This window comes from Trichechus manatus, unplaced genomic scaffold (assembly GCF_000243295.1).
Source record: "Trichechus manatus latirostris isolate Lorelei unplaced genomic scaffold, TriManLat1.0 scaffold00053, whole genome shotgun sequence".
NCBI classification, from domain to species: Eukaryota; Metazoa; Chordata; class Mammalia; order Sirenia; family Trichechidae; genus Trichechus; species Trichechus manatus.
In genome coordinates this window covers 13,579,548-13,599,541 of record NW_004443989.1, presented here as the reverse complement: position 1 = coordinate 13,599,541, position 19,994 = coordinate 13,579,548, and the positions used below count along the sequence as shown (strand labels likewise).

The window sequence follows — 19,994 nt, the reverse complement described above, 5'->3', positions numbered from 1 at the left end:
AAAAAAAAAAAAGAGGTTGACAAGTTAGAGGGTGGATATGTTGTGGGGTTGTTAACCAATGTCATAAAATAACATGCGTACTTCTGTTTCATGAGAAACTATTCTGTAAGCCTTCATCTGAAGTAAAATAATAAAAAAAAAAAGAGAGAGAAAAAATAAAAACTACAACAAGATACCATCTCACCCAAACATTACTGGCATGAGTCAAGAAACAGAAAATAACCAGTGTTGGAGAGGATCTGGGGAGCTTGCAACTCATATGTGCTGCTGGTGGCAATGTAAAATGGCACAACCATTTTGGAAAACAATACAGCGCTTCCTTAGAAAGCTAGAAATAGAAATACCATACCATCCAGCAATCCCAGAAGAAATAAGAGCCATCACATTAATAGACATATGCACATTCATTTTCATTGCAGCATTATTCACAAGAGCAAAAACATGGAAACAACCTAAGTGTCCATAGACAGATGAATGGATAAACAAACTGGTACATAAACACAATGAAATACTACTCAATGATGAAGAACAATCTGCAAAACATCTCACAACATGGACGAATCTGGAGGGCATTATGCTGAGTGAAATAAGCAAATCACAAAAGGATAAATACTGTATGAGACCACTATTATAAAAAACACAGGAAAATGTTTCCACACGGAAAGAAACAATTTTTGATGGTTACAAGGGAAGAGAGTGTGAGGAGGGAAAAACATTAAGTAGATAGCAGATAAGTGGCAACTTTTGTGAAGGGTAAGACAGTATACAATACTGGCAAAGTCAGCACAGCTTGACCAGGGCAGAGTCTTAGAAGCTTCACAGACACTTCCAAATGCCCTGAGAGACTGAGCTACTGGGCTGAGGGCTGGGGAACATGGTCTCGAGGACCTCTGGCTCAATTGGTATAACATATTCTATAAAGAAACTGTTCTACATCTGACTGTGGTTAGTAGTGACTGGGGTCTTAAAAGCCTATGAGTGGCCATCTAAGATACATCCATTGGTTCCATCTCGGCTTAAGCAAAGGAGAATGTAAAGGATCAAAAACACAAGAAAAAGATTAGTCCAAAGGATTATTGGACCACATGAACCACAGCCTTCACAGCTTTCGTCCAGAACTAAATGGTGCCCAGTTACCAACACCGACTGCTCTGGCAGGGAACACCATAGAGTCCTAAACAGAGCTGGAGAAAAATGTAGAACAAAATACAAATTCACACACACACACACACACACACACACACACACACACACACACAGACCAGGTTTGCTGGTCCGACAGAGACTGGAGACATCCCGAGAGTATGTCTCCTGGACACTCTTTTAGCTAGATACTGAAGTCACTCATGAGGTTCACCCTTCAAAGATTAGACAGGTCTATAGGGTCAACAATAACATAATGTGAGGTACATGCTTCATAGTGCAACCATGTATACAAGACTAAATGGGCACACTAGCCCAAAAGCAAAGGCGAGAAGGCAGGAAGGGACAGGAAAACTGGAAGAATGGGATGGAGAAGGTGAGAGTGTTGACACATCACAGCGTTGGCAACCAATGTCTCAAAACAATTTGTGTATTAACTCTTTAATGACAAACTAATTTGTTTTGTAAACTTTCACCTAAATCACAATTTTAAAAAATTCAATCATCAATATAGTACAATGGAAAAAACATATATATGTATGTGTTGGAATCCTAACCCATACACAACTAATCTAATATAATGTAATCACCTTTCATAACGCAATCTAAGGTAACATTATTGATCAGTTGAAGTCATACCAATGTAGAAAGGGTTCTAAACCTAATCACTTCTGAAATTAGACACAGGAACACACACAGACACAGAGGGAATACAGATACTCTCTGACAACAGTGGAAGATTCTTCCATAAGCCCAGGAATGCCTGGGATTGCCAGCAGCTACTAGAAGCTGAAAGAGACAAAGGACTGGCCTCTAGATTCACATCCTGAATTTGGACTTCCAGAGACCTAAATTGTGAGACAATACATTTCTGTTCCTTAAAGCCACACACTTGTGGAATTCATGTTACAGCAGCCCTACGGAACTGAGACACCGCCACCCCCCAGGGTGCAGGACAAGTCAGGCTTATTTGGACAATCTTCAACTCTGTCAATCACTTATCACATTTGGTGGTCCGGGAACAGAAGCATCCAATTTTCCTCTTTTTATCTTCCCCATCCCACAGTCCTGTAGACCTGTCTCCATAATCCCGGACACATGCCGAAAGCTCCATTCCTCCTGCACTGGATCCCAGCACCCCTTCCCACTCCAGGGCAAAGGCCCTATCTGGTCAGTGGGGCCTCCAGCCTTTGACAGAGCAACCTCCTTGAATTTCCTGGCTGATTCTAGCTCAAGTGGGCTCTGCCTCGAGTGTCAATAATCCATCACGGGTGTAGAGGGGCAGCAGTGGCAGGGAGCCTGTCCTCCTTGTGAGAGGAGTCACCTACAGATCACCATATTGACCCTGGCTCTGCCTTCCGTCGCGCCCCACACAACTTGGCTGGAGAGGCTGCCTGTGTGAGTGTTCATGGTCCCCTGGTCGTAGCACTCTGCTTGGATAGAGAGGTGGGACAACTTTCATGTTACAAAGACCCAGGCTCACAGCACTGGGCCATGCAAACTCCTATCAGGACCAAACTCCATCTGTCCACCCATCCAGGCTTGAAGTGATGGCCTATACTGGGGGGTCAAACCCTGCAGACCTTTGCAGTCATCCCCTACATGCCCTCCAGGAGTCCTTGCAGTGCAATGCCTCCTTGCCAGGTCAAACTGAGATCCCTGAACATCAGTTTCCTGGAGGACAACCTACTGATACCTGTGTGGGCAGAAATACCTCCAGGACCACTGCAGACTCCAGAGCTGGTACCAACAGTGGGCCTGAAGAGGGAGGGAGAGAGGGGCAGTTACTTAAGCCCGGAGGCCACCTTGACAAAACAAAGCCAGTCCATTGAGGAAGAGAGCTCGGGTAAACCCTCTGCCCCTGTGTCTCCCCTCCTTCTGACCTTCTGCCAGCTATCCCTTGAGCTGACACCCCTTCCAGCAGCAAGTGAATGAGGTCATTTATAAAGTCAGCTCCAGGGCTGGCCTGTGGGTGTTGGCTGAGCCAGGCATGTCTTGGCACCATACCTGGGGAACAGAGTACCTGGCAGCTGGAGTGGCCTGAGGGCTGCACCTGGAGAGAGGTGCTGGGAACAGGGGCTGCCAGAGCTGACAGCATAGAAGAAATGGAATCTCTCATCAGAGATGCCTTGATCTTCCTTGCAGGCAGGCTAGGGGATGTCAGACTAACCTGAGCAGACTACACTGGGCCTCCCCATGTTGGGACATGGTCTATTCTGGCTACTGGAGAAGGACACTGGGAGAGGTTGTAGTAAGTTTCCATCGAGTCAGTCCTCAACTCATAGTGACTCCATGCACAATGGAACAAAATGCTGCTCAGTCCTGCACCATCCCCATTGCCAGTTTCAGATCACTGTTGTGATTTATTGGGCTTTCACTGGCTGATTTTCAGAAATAGATCTCCAGGCCTTTATTCCTAGTCCATCTTAGTCTAGAAGCTCTGCTGAAATCTATTCAGTACCATAGTAACGTGCAAACCTCCACTGACAGATGGGTGGTGGCTGCACATGAGGTGCTTTGGCTGGGAATCAAATCCAGGTCTCCCACATGGAAGGTGAGAATTCTACTGCAGAACCTCCAAAGCTGCATACTGGGAGAGATCCTTTAACTGATCTCCTTTGGCACTTCGAGAATGTTTTGTTACTGAGTGGGGACATGGAATCAGACAGAACTGATTTTCCATGTTCCTTCTAAGCCTACCTGGATGCCAGAACCCCATATTACTATCCACCTCTGGACATGACTTTGAGGGGCATGGGTTGTTCTGGAAAGTAACTAGACAAAGGCCCTACCACTGAGGCCAGTGGAGCCAGGAGGTGCACATCCAGAGTTACCCCTCTAGTTAAGCTGGGAGGATATGCGTCCACTCAGCTGGAAAGGCAGATGTTTACACTCACCATGACCAGGAACTCGCTCAGGCTGTTATGAAATTAAAGACAGTACAACACAGGGATTTGGTCAAAACAATACCAACCACTTTGCATGAGTTGCCAAAAGAGAAAGTAAGGGTTTGAAAGTTGGAAACATATGTCCTACGTCCCTAGGGGTTAGGGTAGAAAATTGGGCTGGGGCTGGTGGCTCAATTAAGTATCTCAATTGAAGAGGAGGGGTCCTTGTTATGCATGTTTTTCTCAGCACAAAATAAACCCCTGAAATATGTTTTGATTCTTACTTAAAATCTTCTAAATTCCCTGCATAGTTAGAACATGTTCCAGTTTCTATGGCTGGTTAGGATAGCGGCTCCCAGGAAAGGGTTACCCTACTGCCCTCTCTCCTCTACCCCCACCCATCTGCCTGCCTGATGGTCTGAAGTGAGTCATTCGAAGACAGTCCAGTGAGATTGAGAACATGTTGGTGATTTAGGATTTTGCCCAGTGATTCTTATGGACGTTCCCTTTAGGAAACACTGGGTTAGGGTTTATATCTTAGAAGACACAGCTTTTGTGATCATAGCTCATGATCATGGTTACAAACAGCCTAACTATATTTTTGGACTTAGACTCAAGCAAGAGGTGAAAGTGAATCTGATGAGGGCATAGAACTCCTTAGAGCACAGTATGGACAAACAGAAGTCAGTTACAGTCCCAGGAAGAGCATCCAGAATAGAGGCCCTGGTCCAGGCAACCCTGTACCACCTGTGAGCATCTCCCAGAACTAGAAGGTTCCTGGAGACCCATACCTTTAACCAGGACTGCCAAACAGTAAGGCTATTAAAGTCATTAACTTTCCGGTGACTGTTTTGTTCCAGCCACGACAAGGTTGCCTGCAGGGATTTGTTGTTGTTTCAGCTCATGTTGACACCATACACAATGGAACAAAAAGCTGCCCTTTCCTGAGCCATCCCCATGACTGGTTGCAGATCAGACCATTGTGATCCATAAGGTTTTCACTGGCCGCTTTTCAGAAGTAGATCTCCAGGCCTTTTTTCCTAGTCTGTCTTAGTCTGAAAGATTTGCTGAAACCTGATCAGCATCGTAGCGATATGAATGCCCCCATTGACAGATAGGTGATGGCTGCACCTGAAGTGCACTAGCCAGGAATAGAACCTGGGTCTCCCACATGGACAGTGAGAATTCTACCACAGAATCAGCAGTGAGTATTGATGATGGGACTTGCTTTCACCTTCTTGTTGTTATGGGACATATGTACACAATCATGCCAGCACTCAACCAAGTGGTGTGTGATCTGACCCATACCACAAAGGAAAGTGGCAATGGGGGTCTTTCTTTGAGATTTTGAGTGGGTGGATGCCATCCCAGTGGTCATCATTTTTACTGCTATGGTAGTTTTGAGCAGCTTCCTGGGAACCACCCACTTCAGTGCAGCAGGCAGTTAACCACATGCTTCCCTGGGAATCCGGAGCCTTGGTGTTTCTGGACAGCAACAGTTTTTCCCAATCTTCACTCCCCTAGCTCATCTAACAAGGTTCACTACATTGCATCCCTTCCTGTATGTTTTCTTGATTCAATTCTGACTTACATAGTAATGTAAGTAAAGGGTAACAAAGTAATTCCAGGAGGCAGAACCCCAGAGATGGGAACTGAGATTGCTTACCTGATTAATTAATTATAATTGATTATGGAGGAAATGATCATCAGTGGAAACTAGACATGAGTAGTCTCAGCATACAGTGGCAAAACTGTCACATAAACAGTCATCTACAATTGCCTGAAATGAAGTGCCAGCAAGCCTTTGGGTAGCCAGATACTATTGCAAGAGAATGTTAGTTTAGAAATGAGGGTTGCAAGGACTGTGGTGTGGGCTGGCCTTTCATCACTGCACTGGAGTCTACAGAATGAGAAGGATGATCTCGGGACTCCAACCTCTCAGCTAGAGACAAGGTCAGAGAGCAAGGGGGCCCTTACGAATGCCCTAAAAGCATTTATTTTCTCTCATAGCCATAGGATGAATGTGGTTGCAGGGGGAATGTTTCTGAAAGCCAGACCCAAAGTTTGTTACAACAGCTTGCAAAATCTCAACACTGAATGAATTAATTCACAGCCTCACCAGGTTTCTCATGTGAAAGAATTTATCTGGAAAGAAAGTGACCTTGAGAACTGCAATGAGGACATTTCTACAGATTCTGATAAAGTCCAGTACCTTGAATGTCCAAATCACCACTAGTCAGAGCAGCTTTTCCTGTCATTGGTCCAAGGAGAATAGACACCTGGTGCTTTCGAATCCTGTAATGATCTCAAGAGTTGCCAATTTTCCTTGAGACCAGCCCACAATACTATAACTCAAGAGCAGTCCTGGGAAAATCCAGGGAGCTGAAACAGGATTGGAACCAGAAGAAAGTGGTATGCACACCACATGCAAGATTTGCCAGCATATCCAGAAACCTGGGCATAGTGGTGGGCGTGGATTCTACGGGGTGCACACTCACAGGTCTAATAAACTAAAAAGAAAGAAACATGCTGAGGGGCTTTGTCAAAGTTATGAATATGAGTGAGCTGACCAGGGATGATATGGACTCAGTGTGTTTCTCTAGCATCTGCAAGTGTCCCTTGGGCTGAATCCTGAGGCCAACATCCCCTCTGGCCAGTGTGCTGCACCCATTCAGTGGCCAGAGAGATGAGCCAAGGATAGTGACAAAGAAGCAGGAGGGAAGTCACCTGTAGAAGTCAGAGGCAAGGACCAAAAAGACAGCATTTTCCTCTTAAGGCCATTTGTGTGGGTAGCTCAGGTGGGTATGGAAGAGGATGGGGCTTGGGGCTGGACTGGAGGGTCTGAGCAGCAGCAGGGACCAGAGCCATCCTGGGGCATTGATCTGCCCACGCTCTACCCAGTCCAGGGCAGAAGGAAGTGCCTATGGGGCTTGGGTGAGAGGCTCTGGGACCTCAGCCTGCAGGTAGGCTTAAGCTCTGGGCACTTGACCTGGGTGGGGCTGAGAGGGGCATACTCACTGCCTGGCCCAGACTGGCCTGGGGATCCTGTGTGGGCAAAGAAGGGAGGATAGCTAGCACGTGATGCCTGGGGCTCCTACATGCCCCCACGGACTTCTCTGGGTCCCAGGGCTCCACCCCTCCCCCACACGCCCACGTGAGAGGCCCTAGAGTGTCTGTACTCCCCCCAAGGCTTCCGAGGCAGAAATTACCCAGATGAAAAGGGAACTTCAGGAAGCAAGCAGTGTCAGCCAGGTTTCAATCCCGTTCTTAGTTGTTGTGGCCTGTGGAGGAGTTCACAACTCAGAGGCCGGGGCTGGGAGGGGGCAGCAGCCCCCTGTGCCAGGGCCAGCCCAGGGCACTAGTTCGGTAAGTTGAGTGGGCAGGGAGCAGCAGGTCTGCAGAGGAGGGGGGCCAGAGCCAGGGGAGAGGCTGGAGGGGCATTGGTGGGATCTGCCAGTCCTGGGCAGCGAAACAGCCACAAGGAGAGTCTGGGATGAGCAGAGGAGAGAACAGGCCCTCAGAGTCGGAGACGAACTGGCTGCTCAGGCTGAGTGGCTGACCATATGGGGATGAGGGTTGCCCATTGCAGGGACAGAGGAGTGGTGGCAGGAGCACAGCCACACCAAAAGACCTGGATGCCAAGGGCAGGCAGAGGTGGGCTGCAGGGGGCCTTCTGCCCTTGGAGACACTGCCAGGATGGACGGGTGGAGGCCTCAGAGCTGCACAGTGTCTGAGTTGGGCTGGGGCCACGAGGCAGAGCCAGCAGGCGCTGAGCCTGACACAAGGTGGGGCAGGGCAGGTGTGAACTGAGGGCACAGGGGTGGGCTTGGCTCAGCATAGGGGAGGGGCCACCAAGTGGCCAGAGGGTCCAGTCCAGACCCATGGAGCCAGTAGGAGCCCCAGGGCTGTGTCAGAGAAGGTGGGGGGACATTCTAGGCTACAGCCAGGGCCAACCGCAGGAGGGGTCAGAGTGGGCATCCCTGTGCCCAAGCTCAGTGGCCAGGGGCTGGGACCAGGGCAGGCACTGAGTGGGCAGCACGATGGGCTTCAGGAAGAAAGGGTCAAATCCAGGGACCTGGGAGCAAGAACAGGATGTTGGGCCCCCAGGAGTAGATGTAAGGCTGGGAGGAAGGGATCCAGCCATGGTCGGGGGTCAGCACTGGTCCTGCCCGTGGGGAGATCAGGGACTGAAGCTTAGGTTGGGGAGGTCAGGGTGAGACCTGGCAGTGGCTAGGAGCTCATCTAGGAGGGAACTAGGGGAATGGGGCTAGGGTAGAGGGTGCAAGGAACTGGGAGCTACAAGCTGGGAGGTGTGGATTGGGAGCTGGGGCTAGAGGCTGGTTGTTAGAGGCTAGGGGAAAGGGGCTTGGATTTGGTGCTAGGGACTAGTAACTGGGTACTAGGAGCTGGGAACTAGGTGCTAGAGGCTTGGTGCTGGGGGATAGGAGCTGAGACCTAAGGGCTGGGAGCTGAGAGCTGGGTGCTGGGTGCTGGGAGATAGGGGCTGGGGGCTGGGTGTTAGGAGTGGAGAACTGGGGACTGGGGGCTAGGAGCGAGGTGTTAGGAGGTAGGAGCTGAGAGCTGAGGGCTAGGGCCTGGGAGCTGGGGGCCAGGAGCTGAGAGGTGGGAGCTGAGTGCTAGAGCTAGGGGCTGGAAACTAAGACTGGATGCTAGAGGTTTGGAGCTAAGTGATAGGAGCTGAGTGTTAGGAGCTGAGATCTGAGAGGTAGAGGCTGGATGCTGGGGGCTGGAGGTTGGGTGGTAGGGGCCAGAAGCTGGAACTGGGTGCTAGGGGCTTGAGGCTGGATGCTAGGGGCTGGGAGCAGGGGCTAGGGACTGGGTGCTAGGAGCTGGGATCTGGGGAATAGGGGCTAGGAGCTGAAAGCTAGGAGCAGGGAGCTGAGAGCTGTGAGCTGGGAGTTGGGGACTGAGAACTGGGTGCTGAGAGCTGAGGGCTGGGAGCTGGGGCTAGGGGCTGAGAGCCTGGGTCTGAAAGCTGGGGACTGATGGGTGAATGCTGCAAGCTGGGAGGTGTGCACTAGAGCTGGGAGCTGGGTGCTAGGAGATGGGGACTATAAACTGAGAGCTGAAGGCTGGGAGCTGGGGACTGGGGGCTAAGAGCTGAATGCTAGGAGCTGGGAGCCTGGGGCTAAGAGCTGGGGCCTTGTGCGTGAGTGCTGGGAGCTGAGTGGTAGGTGCAGGGACTGGGAGCTGAGTGCTAGGAGCTGGGTGCTAGGAGCTGGGGGTTAGGAGCTGGGGGCTGGGAGCTAGGTGCTAGGAGCTGGGTGCTAGGAGCTGGGGCTGGGAGCTGAGTGCTAGGAGCTGGAAGCTGGGAGCTGGGTGCTAGGAGTTCAGGCCTGGGAGCTGGTAGCTGTCGGCTGAGAGCTGGGGGTTAGGAGCTGGTACTAGGAGCTAGGGGCCAGGAGCTGGGAGTAGGGGGCTGGAGCTGGGTGCTAGAAGCTGGGGCTGGGGAGATGGGTGCTAGGAGCTCAGGGCTGGGAGCTGGGGAATGAGAGCTGGTTGCTAGGAGCTGGTTGCTAGGAGTTGGATGCTAGGAGCTGGGAGCTGGGTGTTGGAAGCTGGGTGCTAGGAGCTGGAGGATGGGAACTGGGTGCCAGGGGCTGGGGGCTAAGATCTAGGTGCTAAGACCTGGGGGTTGGGAGCTGGGTGCTAGGAAGTGGGTGCTAGGAGCTGGGTGCTGAGAGCTGGGTGCTAGGACATGGGTGCTGGGAGCTGGGGCCTAGAGGCTAGGAGCTTGGTTCTAGGAGCTGGGTACTGGGAGCTTGATGCTAGGAGCTTGGAGCTGGGAGCTAGGAGCTGACAGCTGGGTGCTAGGAGCTGGTTACTAGGAGCTGTGGGCTAAGAGTTGGGGGCCAGGAGCTGGGTGCTAGGAGCTGAGGGCTAGGAGCTGGAGGCTAGGAGTTGGGAGCTAGAAGCTGGAGGCTAGGAGCTGGGAGCTAGGAGCTGGGGGCTAGGAGCTGGGGGTTAGGAGCTGGGGACTGGGAACTGGGTACTGAGAGCTGGTGGCTGGGAGCTGGGAGCCTGGGGATGAGATATGGGGGCTGATGGGTGAACACTGAGAGCTGAGAGGTAGGTGCTGGGGGTAGGAGCTTAGTGCTAGGAGCTGGAGGCTGGGAGCTGGGGGCTAGGACCTGGGGGCTGGGAGCTGAGAGCTGAGAGATGGGGGTAGGGCCTGGGGGCTGGGAGGAGTGAGTTAGGGGCCAGAAGCAGGTAGCTGAGAAGCAGGGACTGAGGATAGGGGGCTGAAGGCTGTTGCTAGGAGCTGGCAGTTGAAGGCTGGGAGCTGGGAGCTAGGGTCTGAGACCTAGGGACTGGAGACAGGGGACTGGGAGCTCAGAGCTAGAAGCTGGGGGCTAGAGGTTGAAGTCTGGGAGCTGGGGGCTGGGAGCTGTGTGCCAGGAGCTGGGGGCTGAGAGCTGGGGACTTGTTGCTAGGAGCTGGGGGCTGAGACCTGAGAGCTGGTAGTTGGGTGCTAGGAGCTGGAGCCAAGTATCTGGGGGCTGGTGTTAGGAGCTGGGAAGTGGGATCTGGGGGCTGGGTGCTAGAAGCTGGGGGCTGGAAACTGAGAGCTAGGAGCTGCGATTTGCAAGCTGGGTGCAGGGAGTTGGGGCCAGAGAGCTGAAGCCAGGAGTTAGGGGTGGGAGCTGGTTGCTCTGACAGGAGAGACTGAAGGCCTTGGCAGCTGAACAGCTGGGCCAATGGTGGGTGTCCTGGGAACAAGGGAACAAGCCCAGTGCTGGGAAGTGAGTGGATAGAGGAGGGACCCTTGGCAGACCTGGGCTGAAAGTGCTGGGGCTAACAGGATGGGCAGAAGGTCTGAGGATGTTGAGGCTGAGCCTGGGCTCAGGTCCTGTGTAGGTGGGCCTCAGAGCAAGAGAGCAGGAGGTGCAGGGGTCCTGCAGGAGCTGGAGCGGGGGTTCTGGTAGGTCAGTACTGAGGACCCTGAGGAGGGCGAGGTGCCCTGGGCTGGTGAAGTCAGCAGGCGCCCAGCCTGAACTGACCAACAGAAAGCAGGTGGACAGAGGCAGGAGACTGGACTGGCAGGAGCTCCAGGGGAGGAAGGGTCCAGGGTTTGTGCAGGGAGGGGACCATGAGCAGTGGAGGCCCCAGTGCAGAGGAGGAAGCCACAGTCTCTTCCAAAGGGCTCAGCTCTGTTTCAGGGGCGATGGGGTCATGGGGTGGGGTCACAAGGTGGCTGATTTGGCAGACGGGCTTGAGCATGGGCTGCTGGAACCTGTGGTGTAAGTGGGCAAGGGAGAGGGGGTGGCCAGAGGGGCCCAAAGTCCGAGGGCACAGGCCTGGCAGGGGGTGGGCTTGAGCTTCCAAAGCCTGAGGATGCAGGGACAGAGGGTACACTCGATTTGCCTGGGGCTCACGGTACTGGCACAAGCAGGGAAGAAGAGAGTCAGAGGGCAGGTGCACAGCTCCCACCTGGGCTGAGGGTGGGCTGGGATGCCCTGGTTTCAGGAGCTGCTGGGCTGGGAAGCAGAGCCTGAGGGGGGCGGTGCTCAGGCTGAACTGACAGACCTGGGAGCCATGTGGGCAGAGGCAGGGACAGGCAGGTAACCTGAGTTTGGGTTATGGAGGGAGGAGGAGGTGGTGCCTTGGGGCTAACTCAGGCAGGACCACACAAGAAAGAGGAAGCATCTGGGTGAACAGGAGCTGGACAGTGGCCAGGAAGGACAGGGAGGCCATGATGGGGGAGTGTGAGTGCTGGGTTGGTGGAGCCACAGGGGGCCATAGGAGCTCAGGCCCAGAGCAACAGATTAGAAGCAGCCTGGGCTAGAGGCTTGGGCTGGGCCAGTGAAGGGGTAGGGGGCAGAGAAAGGCATGCCCGCGCTCCCAGGGAGCTGGCTAAGGACAGGGGGGGCCAGGGTCAGCAGTCTCTGACACAAGACAGGGCCTGGGCAGCCTTCACTGCAGATAAAGATCCTTTGCTGGAGTCAGGGGGTAGACTCCAGGAGACCCGGAGACACGGAAGGCAGAGAGTGGAGTGGCAAGAGGCTCTGTGTGGAGCGGCCTGGACCGGAGTGCCGGCAGGGTGTAGCAGAGGCTGCTACTCCCAGGTATAGGGCCTGACTGGGGCAAGAGGGCCCAAGGATGGCCACTGGCTGAGAGAGCAGAGAGAAGCTGGCCAGAGCAGGGGCTTACAGTCTGGGGTCAACCAGAGGACTAGGTCTGGCACTCAGGGGAGGTGGGGGACCTGGAGCCACCCACATTAAGGTTAATGGATAAGCAGAGTCAGAAGAAGGGGCTGGGAGATCCCAGGGCTCAGCTGGCTGTAGGTGGTCTTGGAAAGCTGGCTGGGCTGACCAAGCCAAGCCTGTGGTCCTGGGGTAGTCAACAAGGCCACAGCCAAGGCACCTTGTCCTGGAAGCATGTCCAGTCAGAGATGTCCCAGGCCTGGCACCTTCCTAGGGGTCCCCAGGGAGGGAGGGCTGAGGTGGAAGGAGGTGAGACCGGCCAGCTGTGTGACCCAGGTGTGTGCCCCAAAAGTGTTCCTCAGGTGTGTACTCCTGGTGCCTGTGAGCACAGAGTACAGGCCTGGCAGGCAGGCAGCCAGGCTCAGCCAGGGCACATGGTCACACAGGGCCCCTTCTTTTGCAGCCTCCACCACAGCCCCAACAGTCTTCCCCTTGGCCCCCTGCTGTGGGACCACATCCAGATCCACAGTGGTGCTGGCCTGCGTGGTCACCAACTACTTCCCAGAGCCAGTGACGGTGTCCTGGAACCCTGGAGACCAATCTGGCGCACACACCTTCCCAGCCATCCTGCAGTCGTCTGGCCTGTACTCCCTCAGTAGCACGGTGACTGTGCCTGCCAGCAGCTGGCCCAGCCAGACCTACACCTGCAACGTTGCCCACACTCCCAGCAAGACCAACGTGAAGAAGAAGATAGGTGAGCCACGGGCAAGGTTGCAAGTGGGAACCCACAACCTGTGTCCACAGCAGACAAGCTTAGGGTCAGCCTGAGGCCCCAGATGCACCAAGGGGTGCAGGGCAGGTGGTGACTCCTGTCTGTCTCCTCCCCCTAAAGGACTCTGCCTGCCCCTCCTGGGGTCCCACAGGTTCAAGGAGGGGGTCTTCTGGGGTCCTCTGCCAGGCCTAGGGGATGCACAGCCTGGATGCCTGTAATCCAGTCCCTGGGCCCAGAGTCAGATGGTGGATTTCAGAGCTGCCAACTGCTGCATGAAAGAGCCTAACTTGACCTCATCCCAGTCTGAGGGCCAAACATTCCCTCCCCAGCCAGGATGCCTACTCTCCTTTCCACTAAGGTAACATTCTCTGTCTGTCTGCAATCTTTGTAGAGTCATGCCGCAAGCCATGTCTGACAGAGTGCAAGTGCCCAGGTAAAGTAAACCCCACCCTCACTAACAGGAGCCAGCCCCAGTGGGGGACAAACCCAGTCCACAACCCAGCTCCCACTGCCCTGCCACTGACTCTCATCTCTTCCTACCAGCTCCTGAGCTCCCGGGAGGGCCCTCTGTCTTCATCTTCCCCCCCAAGCCCAAGGACTTCCTCATGATCTCCCGAACCCCCACGGTGACGTGCCTGGTAATAGACGTGGGCCATGATGACCGTGAGGTCCACTTCACCTGGTACATGGACAACAAAGAGGTGCACACAGCCAAGACCACGCAAGAGGAGGAGCATCACAACAGCACCTACCGCATAGTCAGCGTGCTCCCCATCCTGCACCAGGACTGGCTCAAAGGCAAGGAATTCAAGTGCAAGGTCAACAATGGAGCCCTCCCAGCACCTGTTGAGAGGACCATCTCCAAAGCCAAAGGTGAGGCAGTGGTGGGTGAGGAGGGGTGGGCTACGCCTCCCTCAACACTGGAAATAACCTCCCTCCACCTTTGTCCCACAGGGCAGCCCCAGGAGCCACGGGTGTATGTCCTGCCCCCACACCGGGATGAGCTGGCCAAGAACACGGTCAGCCTCACATGCCTGGTGAAGGGATTCTACCCATCTGACATTGATGTTTCTTGGAAGAGCAACCAGCAGGCAGTGCCCGAGAACAGCTACGTGAGCACTCCAGCCCTGGCTGAGGCCGATGGGACCTTCTTCCTGTACAGCAAGCTCTCAGTGTCCAAGGATAGCTGGCAGCGAGAAAGCTCCTTCACCTGCGTGGTGCTGCACGAGGCACTGCACAACCACTACACTGAGAAGTCCATCTCCTTGTCTCCTGGTAAATGAGTGCTAGCCAGCACGTCCAGCGAGTGCCTCCCCACTGCTGCTTGCTGGGGCCCCTGAGCACACCTGGAACCTCACCTGTATATACACCCCAGGCAATCCACCCTAAAAATAAAGCACCCAGCTCTGCCCTGGGGTCCTGCAAGACTGGCATGGTTCTTTCCGAGGCCTACATGAGCCTGGGCCCTGCTGGGCTGTGGGGTCAGGAGTGGCCTGAGACCTGAACTGTCAGCATTGGGGGAGAGCATGGGGGTATGTGCAGGCCACCTGGGGGGAGCCAGCTGTGGGCAGCCTGCCACAGAGACACGTCCTTCACCAGCAGTGTCTCTTCTCTGGGCCCCTTCTCCAGCCAGCAGCTACTCTGGCCTGAAGTGAGGGAGGAAACAGGTAGATGCACCTAGGGAGGCTGTGTGGTGGAGAGAGTGTCTGATTTGTCCCCAGGGATCCTTGTCCACTGAGCCTTGCAGGAGCTCCCCTTGGTGGCTCTGTGTTCACATAGAGGCCCCTGGATATGGGGACAGGCCCCCCTTTTCCACTGGGGCTCCAAGAACAGGCCACTCCACACAACACACTCAGGATCAAGGCGGTCTGCCCTGGGGAGGGGTGGCAATGACCAGACACCCATATGGACACAGACCTCAGACCCATGAAAAACAAACCCTTCCTGCTAAATAACACCCCAGCACCCACAGATTGTCTTCCCGCACACCACACACATGCACACACAAACACATGGACCACAGTGCACACACACACACACACACACGTAAACACATGGGGAGGTGGGTACACATGTGTGCGCACATACACTTACAAACACATGGGCACACATTCACTCATATTCACACATACATGTACATATACAGGCACACACACACATGCACTCATATTCACACACACATATACACAAGTACATATACATGCACAGATACACACAAGTAAACACATGCAAACTCACAAGCATACACGTGCACCCACACACATGTGCACACATGGACATGCATGCACACACAAACACATGGGCACACTCACACACGCCCATACACACACACTCCTTATACACTGGGGCCTCACACAGGGCAAACTGCACAATACCTCCCTCTGTGTCCCTGTGAACACAAGCCCAGGTCCCATGAATACACACACCAGCCTCATCCTACACCCTCCAAAGCTGAACAAGAGTGTCCGATGGGCTGCTCCCAGCTCATCTATACCTGACCAACTCAGACAAGGTCCCTACCTGTAGGGACCCACATGCTCCCTCCCAGACCCACCCACCAGAGCTGCTCAAAGGGGCAGGACTCCTGGTCTCCTCACATCACAAGCTCACTGCTGTGATGACAAAGACTCCTGCACACTCACACTCCTGCCTCCTCATATGAGGGGTCAAAAGCCCTTCACTGTCCCTGACAACACTTCTCAGCACTGTGCTTCCCTGGGGAGGGTAGGCTGTTCTGTCCCTCCTGCCCTCCACACCTTCTCACCCAGGGGAGTGACAGTGGAAGGCCAGGGGCCCAGACAGGCTGCAGGGGGGCTTGGAGTGGCCATGTCCCAAAATGGACCCTTATGTTGCCCTGACCAGCCCTGCACTGGTGGCAGGGTAAAAGGGAGTGGTTCCCACAGCTGGCTGGGCCATGAGTGGGACAGGGGTTCCCAGCCATGCTGGGGCCCAAGCTGTAGGAGAGGGATGGGACTGAGGACAGAGCCCAAGCCTGGGGAGGGGTCCCCAGCACAGTCCCAAGAGACTATAGAAGTATGGCCAGGGAGAGATGACCACGGGGCCTTGCTGTCCCAGCCCTTCCAGGGAGGAGACAGGCAGGGAGGACAGGGTGAGGGGACTGGAGGGCCACCCCCAGCATAGATGGGGACCTTTCTCCTGGACCTTCCTGTCCCCCATCTCTGCACCACCCCCCGTGGCACAGACACCCTCACTGATCCCTCATCCCCTGCCCAGAGCTGCACCCAGATGAGAGCTGTGCGGAGGCCCAGGATGGGGAGCTGGATGGGCTGTGGACCACCATCTCCATCTTCATCACGCTCTTCCTGCTCAGCGTGTGCTACAGTGCCACCATCACCCTCTTCAAGGTCTGCTTCCCAGGGCCTCTACCCTGTGCCAACCTCCGACTCCTAACCCCTAGCCCATTGCCCCCCACAGAGAGCTATTCTGCCAGTAGGGTCCCCATGCATGGAGCAGCCGGACCCCAGATGAGTGGGCAGAGGGAGAGGGGGGCTTTGGGTCTCAGGGCCTGGGGGTCACAGGGGTCTGGGGCTGATCCCCTCACTGCTGCCTCTCTGTCACCCTCAGGTGAAGTGGATCTTCTCTTCGGTGGTGGAGCTGAAGCGGACGATCGTCCCCGACTACAGGAATATGATAGGGCAGGCTGCCTAGTGGCTGTTCAGAGACGAACACATAGAAGCTGGACCCCGCCATAGGCTTCAGGTGGCTCCACCCTCCAACCGAGCCCCGCCCTGCCCTCTGACCCCTTACTGCCCTCTGACCATGCTGTCTCATCTCCCTCCTGTCAGAGAACCTTGTGGACAGCAGGTTCTCCCCTATACTTCAGCAGCCTGGATGCCCCGCCACCCCATATCTAAATAACATTTACAGCAGCACCAGGAGTGCCGGTGGGGTCATCACACTGGGAGACCCTCAGAGTCAGCTGTGCATGTCCATTTTGGAGGAGGGGATGGGCCAGTATTTCACATGTCCATTTGGAGCAGGGACTTGAGTGCAAGCCCCACCCTGAGCCTGACTCTGAGAGATGCCAAGTCTCAAAGATCCTTGGTGGGGACATCATGCACCAAGGCAGGGGAGCCACTGACCATCACCTCAAGCAGGTACTCTCCCTGAGAAGTGCTGCAGCCTTCACTGCATGATGCTTCCTCTCGGCCCTCGCCTGGCTAGTTCCACCCTGGGAGACCACTGGGATTCCCTCCATCACTTTTGTGGTCCCTGGCCTGAGGAATAAGCTCATTTTCATTTTGAACTGGAAAGTTTGTCTCTAGCTCATGGGAAGGGGCTTCCCCTCCAATATCGGCCTCTCGCAGTGCTCTTAGTAGTGGGATTCAACCCAAGGGATAGATGCTCCCAGCCTCTGCCAGCATGAGGCCAGGCAAGGGGGCTGGCCCAGGATACTTGCCATCTCCCAGCCACCAGCCCAGTTCCAGCCCAAAGGCCCAGCCTCACCACTATGTAAGAGACCACCTGTGAAGGCCTGGGCTGCCCCCTTAAAAACTGCAGGGTCTGGAGGGTGCAAAGGTAGGGCCTTTGGGTGAGGGTGTCATCTGTGCTGACCAGAAAGGGCATCAGGTCTTAAGGGTGAGTGGCTGGACAGCCTCTTGGAGAGAGACCTGGTGACTGTGCCCCAAATGGTCAGGGTGTGCCATGGGAGGCCACCTCCATGGGCCCAGGACAGAGGTGGCCAAAGACAAAGAGCGTGAGAGTGAGGAGAGATGACCAGATGCTGGGAGTGGGCGTCTCACAAGCGAGACTCTGACGAAGAGTCAGGCCAGCCTGGCCACAGGCACAGCACAGAGTTCTGGGGATCCAAACCTTGCCACCCTTCTGGGCTCCATGTCTCCCAACCGCCCCTCAAGCAAATGCCCAGCAGAGTCACACCACAAAGGAGCCAGAGTGCTAAGCCCACATCTTAAAGTGGGAAGAAGAATGAGGCAAACGGAAGCAAAACATGCCAAGGAAATGTCATCAGCTTTGTAGCTTCTTACTTCTTTTTAATTTCCTGAAGCCCCTTGATTTTCTTTCATGTACATATGTTGTCCTTGTTTTTTAATTACAATAAAATGGCCTTAAATTATGCGGTTTATCATGGAGGTAGTCTTTCTATGGTGACAACTTTTGAGCCTTTGGAGTACCAGCCCCAGCAGTCAGATTGGCCAAGACATGGGTCCCAGAGCACAGTGCATGCACTCAGCTCCCAGCACTGGCTAGGGGCCGTTGGGTCTCCCCAGCACCTGTGTCTTTTCTTCTCCAGCAGACTTCCACCCCACAGCTAGGGAGACATCAGATGTGCCTGCCCCCTTGCTCTGTGGTGTGGGCAGGACAAAGGGGTCTTAGGACAGCCTCCATCCTCACTGGAGGGACTGGGCCTTGTTGTGCCTGGCACAGTGCTGGACAAGGCCCCAATCTGACCCCTGTGGTGCCAGGTGGTTGAGAACAGCAGGCCAGGAGTAGTGATCTCGGCACCTGAGATGGATGGAGCAAGGAGGTTCGAGGATGTGCAAAGAAGCTGTGTAGGGAGGCAGCTGAAGCTTGGTGAGCAGAGCCCCAAGGGGTTGCACAGGAGGCTTGTCTAACCTTGGCTATGGCTGAGGGACAAGCCCCGTGCTGTGCTGGAAGGGGGCCAGAACTAGGTGGGATGACCAAAAAAAGGCCAACCCAGAGTAGGGTCAAAAGTGCCTCTGAGTCACTGACCCGTGTCCTGGGGGTTGTAGGGAGATGCAGGTAATTTTACACAGGGAAGGGTTGTAGAGGGGCTCATTGTATGGTGCTGCACGGGAGCTGCTCTGAAGACAGGGAGGCCAGGAAGAGCAGCTACTAGAGTCCAGACCCAGCTTCTGGAATGGCCATGGGTGGGGAGCAGGGGCCATGCCACTGACACAATTGGGTCCTTGCCATCTGTCTTACTTCCATAGTGCTGTCTTGAGAGAAATACCACAAGTAGGAGGCTTTAAAGAGCCAGAATTTATTGTCTCACCGTTCTGGAAGCTAGAATCAGGGCATCAGCTCTAACGGGGTGCGGGCGCATCCTTGTTGGTATCCCTGGGAGTTCCTTGGCATTCCTTGGTGCCTCTCTTCCCCCTGTGTGTATGTCTCTGTGTCTATCCTGCTCTTATTATAAGACACCAGTCAGAAATGATTAGGTTTAGGACCCATCCTACTCAGTATGACCTCATTATATGACAAACAATACCCTGTTTCTAAACAGGGTCACATTCACAGGTACAGGGTTAAGACTTCAACATAATTTTTTTTTGGGGGGGGGCAGGGGGTAGAAAGGGTAGGGAGGGAATTGGTGGTTCAATGGTAGAATTTTCACCTTCCATGCAGATGACCTGGATTCAATTCCTGGACAATGCACCACCTGTCAGTGGAAGCTTGCACGTTGCTATGATGTTGAACAGGTTTCAGCAGAGCTTCCACGCTAAGGTGGACTAGGAAGAAAGGCCTAGTTATCTACTTCTGAAAATCAACCAATGAAAACTCTATAGATTATAATGGCTTAATCCACAACCAGTCATGGGGGTGGAGAAAGACCAGGCAGCATTTTGTTCCATTGTATGAGGGGTCACCATGAGTTGGAGGCTGTCTTGGTCATCTAGTGTGCTATAACAGAAATACCACAAGTGGATGGCTTTAAAAAAGAGAAATTTATTCTCTCACAGTTCAGTAGCCTACAAGTCTAAATTCAGGGTGTCAGCTCCAGAGGAAGTCTTTCTCTTCTCTGTAGGCTATGGAGAAAGGTCCTTGTCATCAGTCTTCCCTTGGTCTGGGAGCATTTCAGCACAGGAACCTCAGGTCTAAAGGAAAAGCTCTGCTCCCAGCACTGCTTTCTTGGTGATATGAGGTCCCCAGATCTCTTACTTCCTTTTCCTTTTTATCTCTTGAGAGATAAAAGGTAGTACAGACCTAACCCCAGGGAAACTCCCTTTACATTGGATCAGGGATGTGACTTGGGTAAGGATGTTACAATCCCACCCTAATCCTCTTTAACATAAAATTACAATC

At 53.9% G+C, this 19,994-nt stretch overlaps 1 gene segment (V, D, J or C); it reads left to right on the top strand.

Annotated features, from left to right (window-relative positions):
- The window catches only part of LOC101356308 (immunoglobulin heavy constant gamma 1-like), a 458,188-nt gene extending 440,114 nt beyond the window's left edge, over positions 1-18,074 (top strand). Inside the window, 6 exon segments of the C gene segment in view lie at positions 12,660-12,950; positions 13,360-13,401; positions 13,512-13,841; positions 13,923-14,243; positions 16,203-16,333; positions 16,554-18,074. Coding sequence covers positions 12,660-12,950; positions 13,360-13,401; positions 13,512-13,841; positions 13,923-14,243; positions 16,203-16,333; positions 16,554-16,637 — 1,199 coding nt within the window.
- The last annotated feature ends 1,920 nt before the right edge of the window (positions 18,075-19,994 follow it).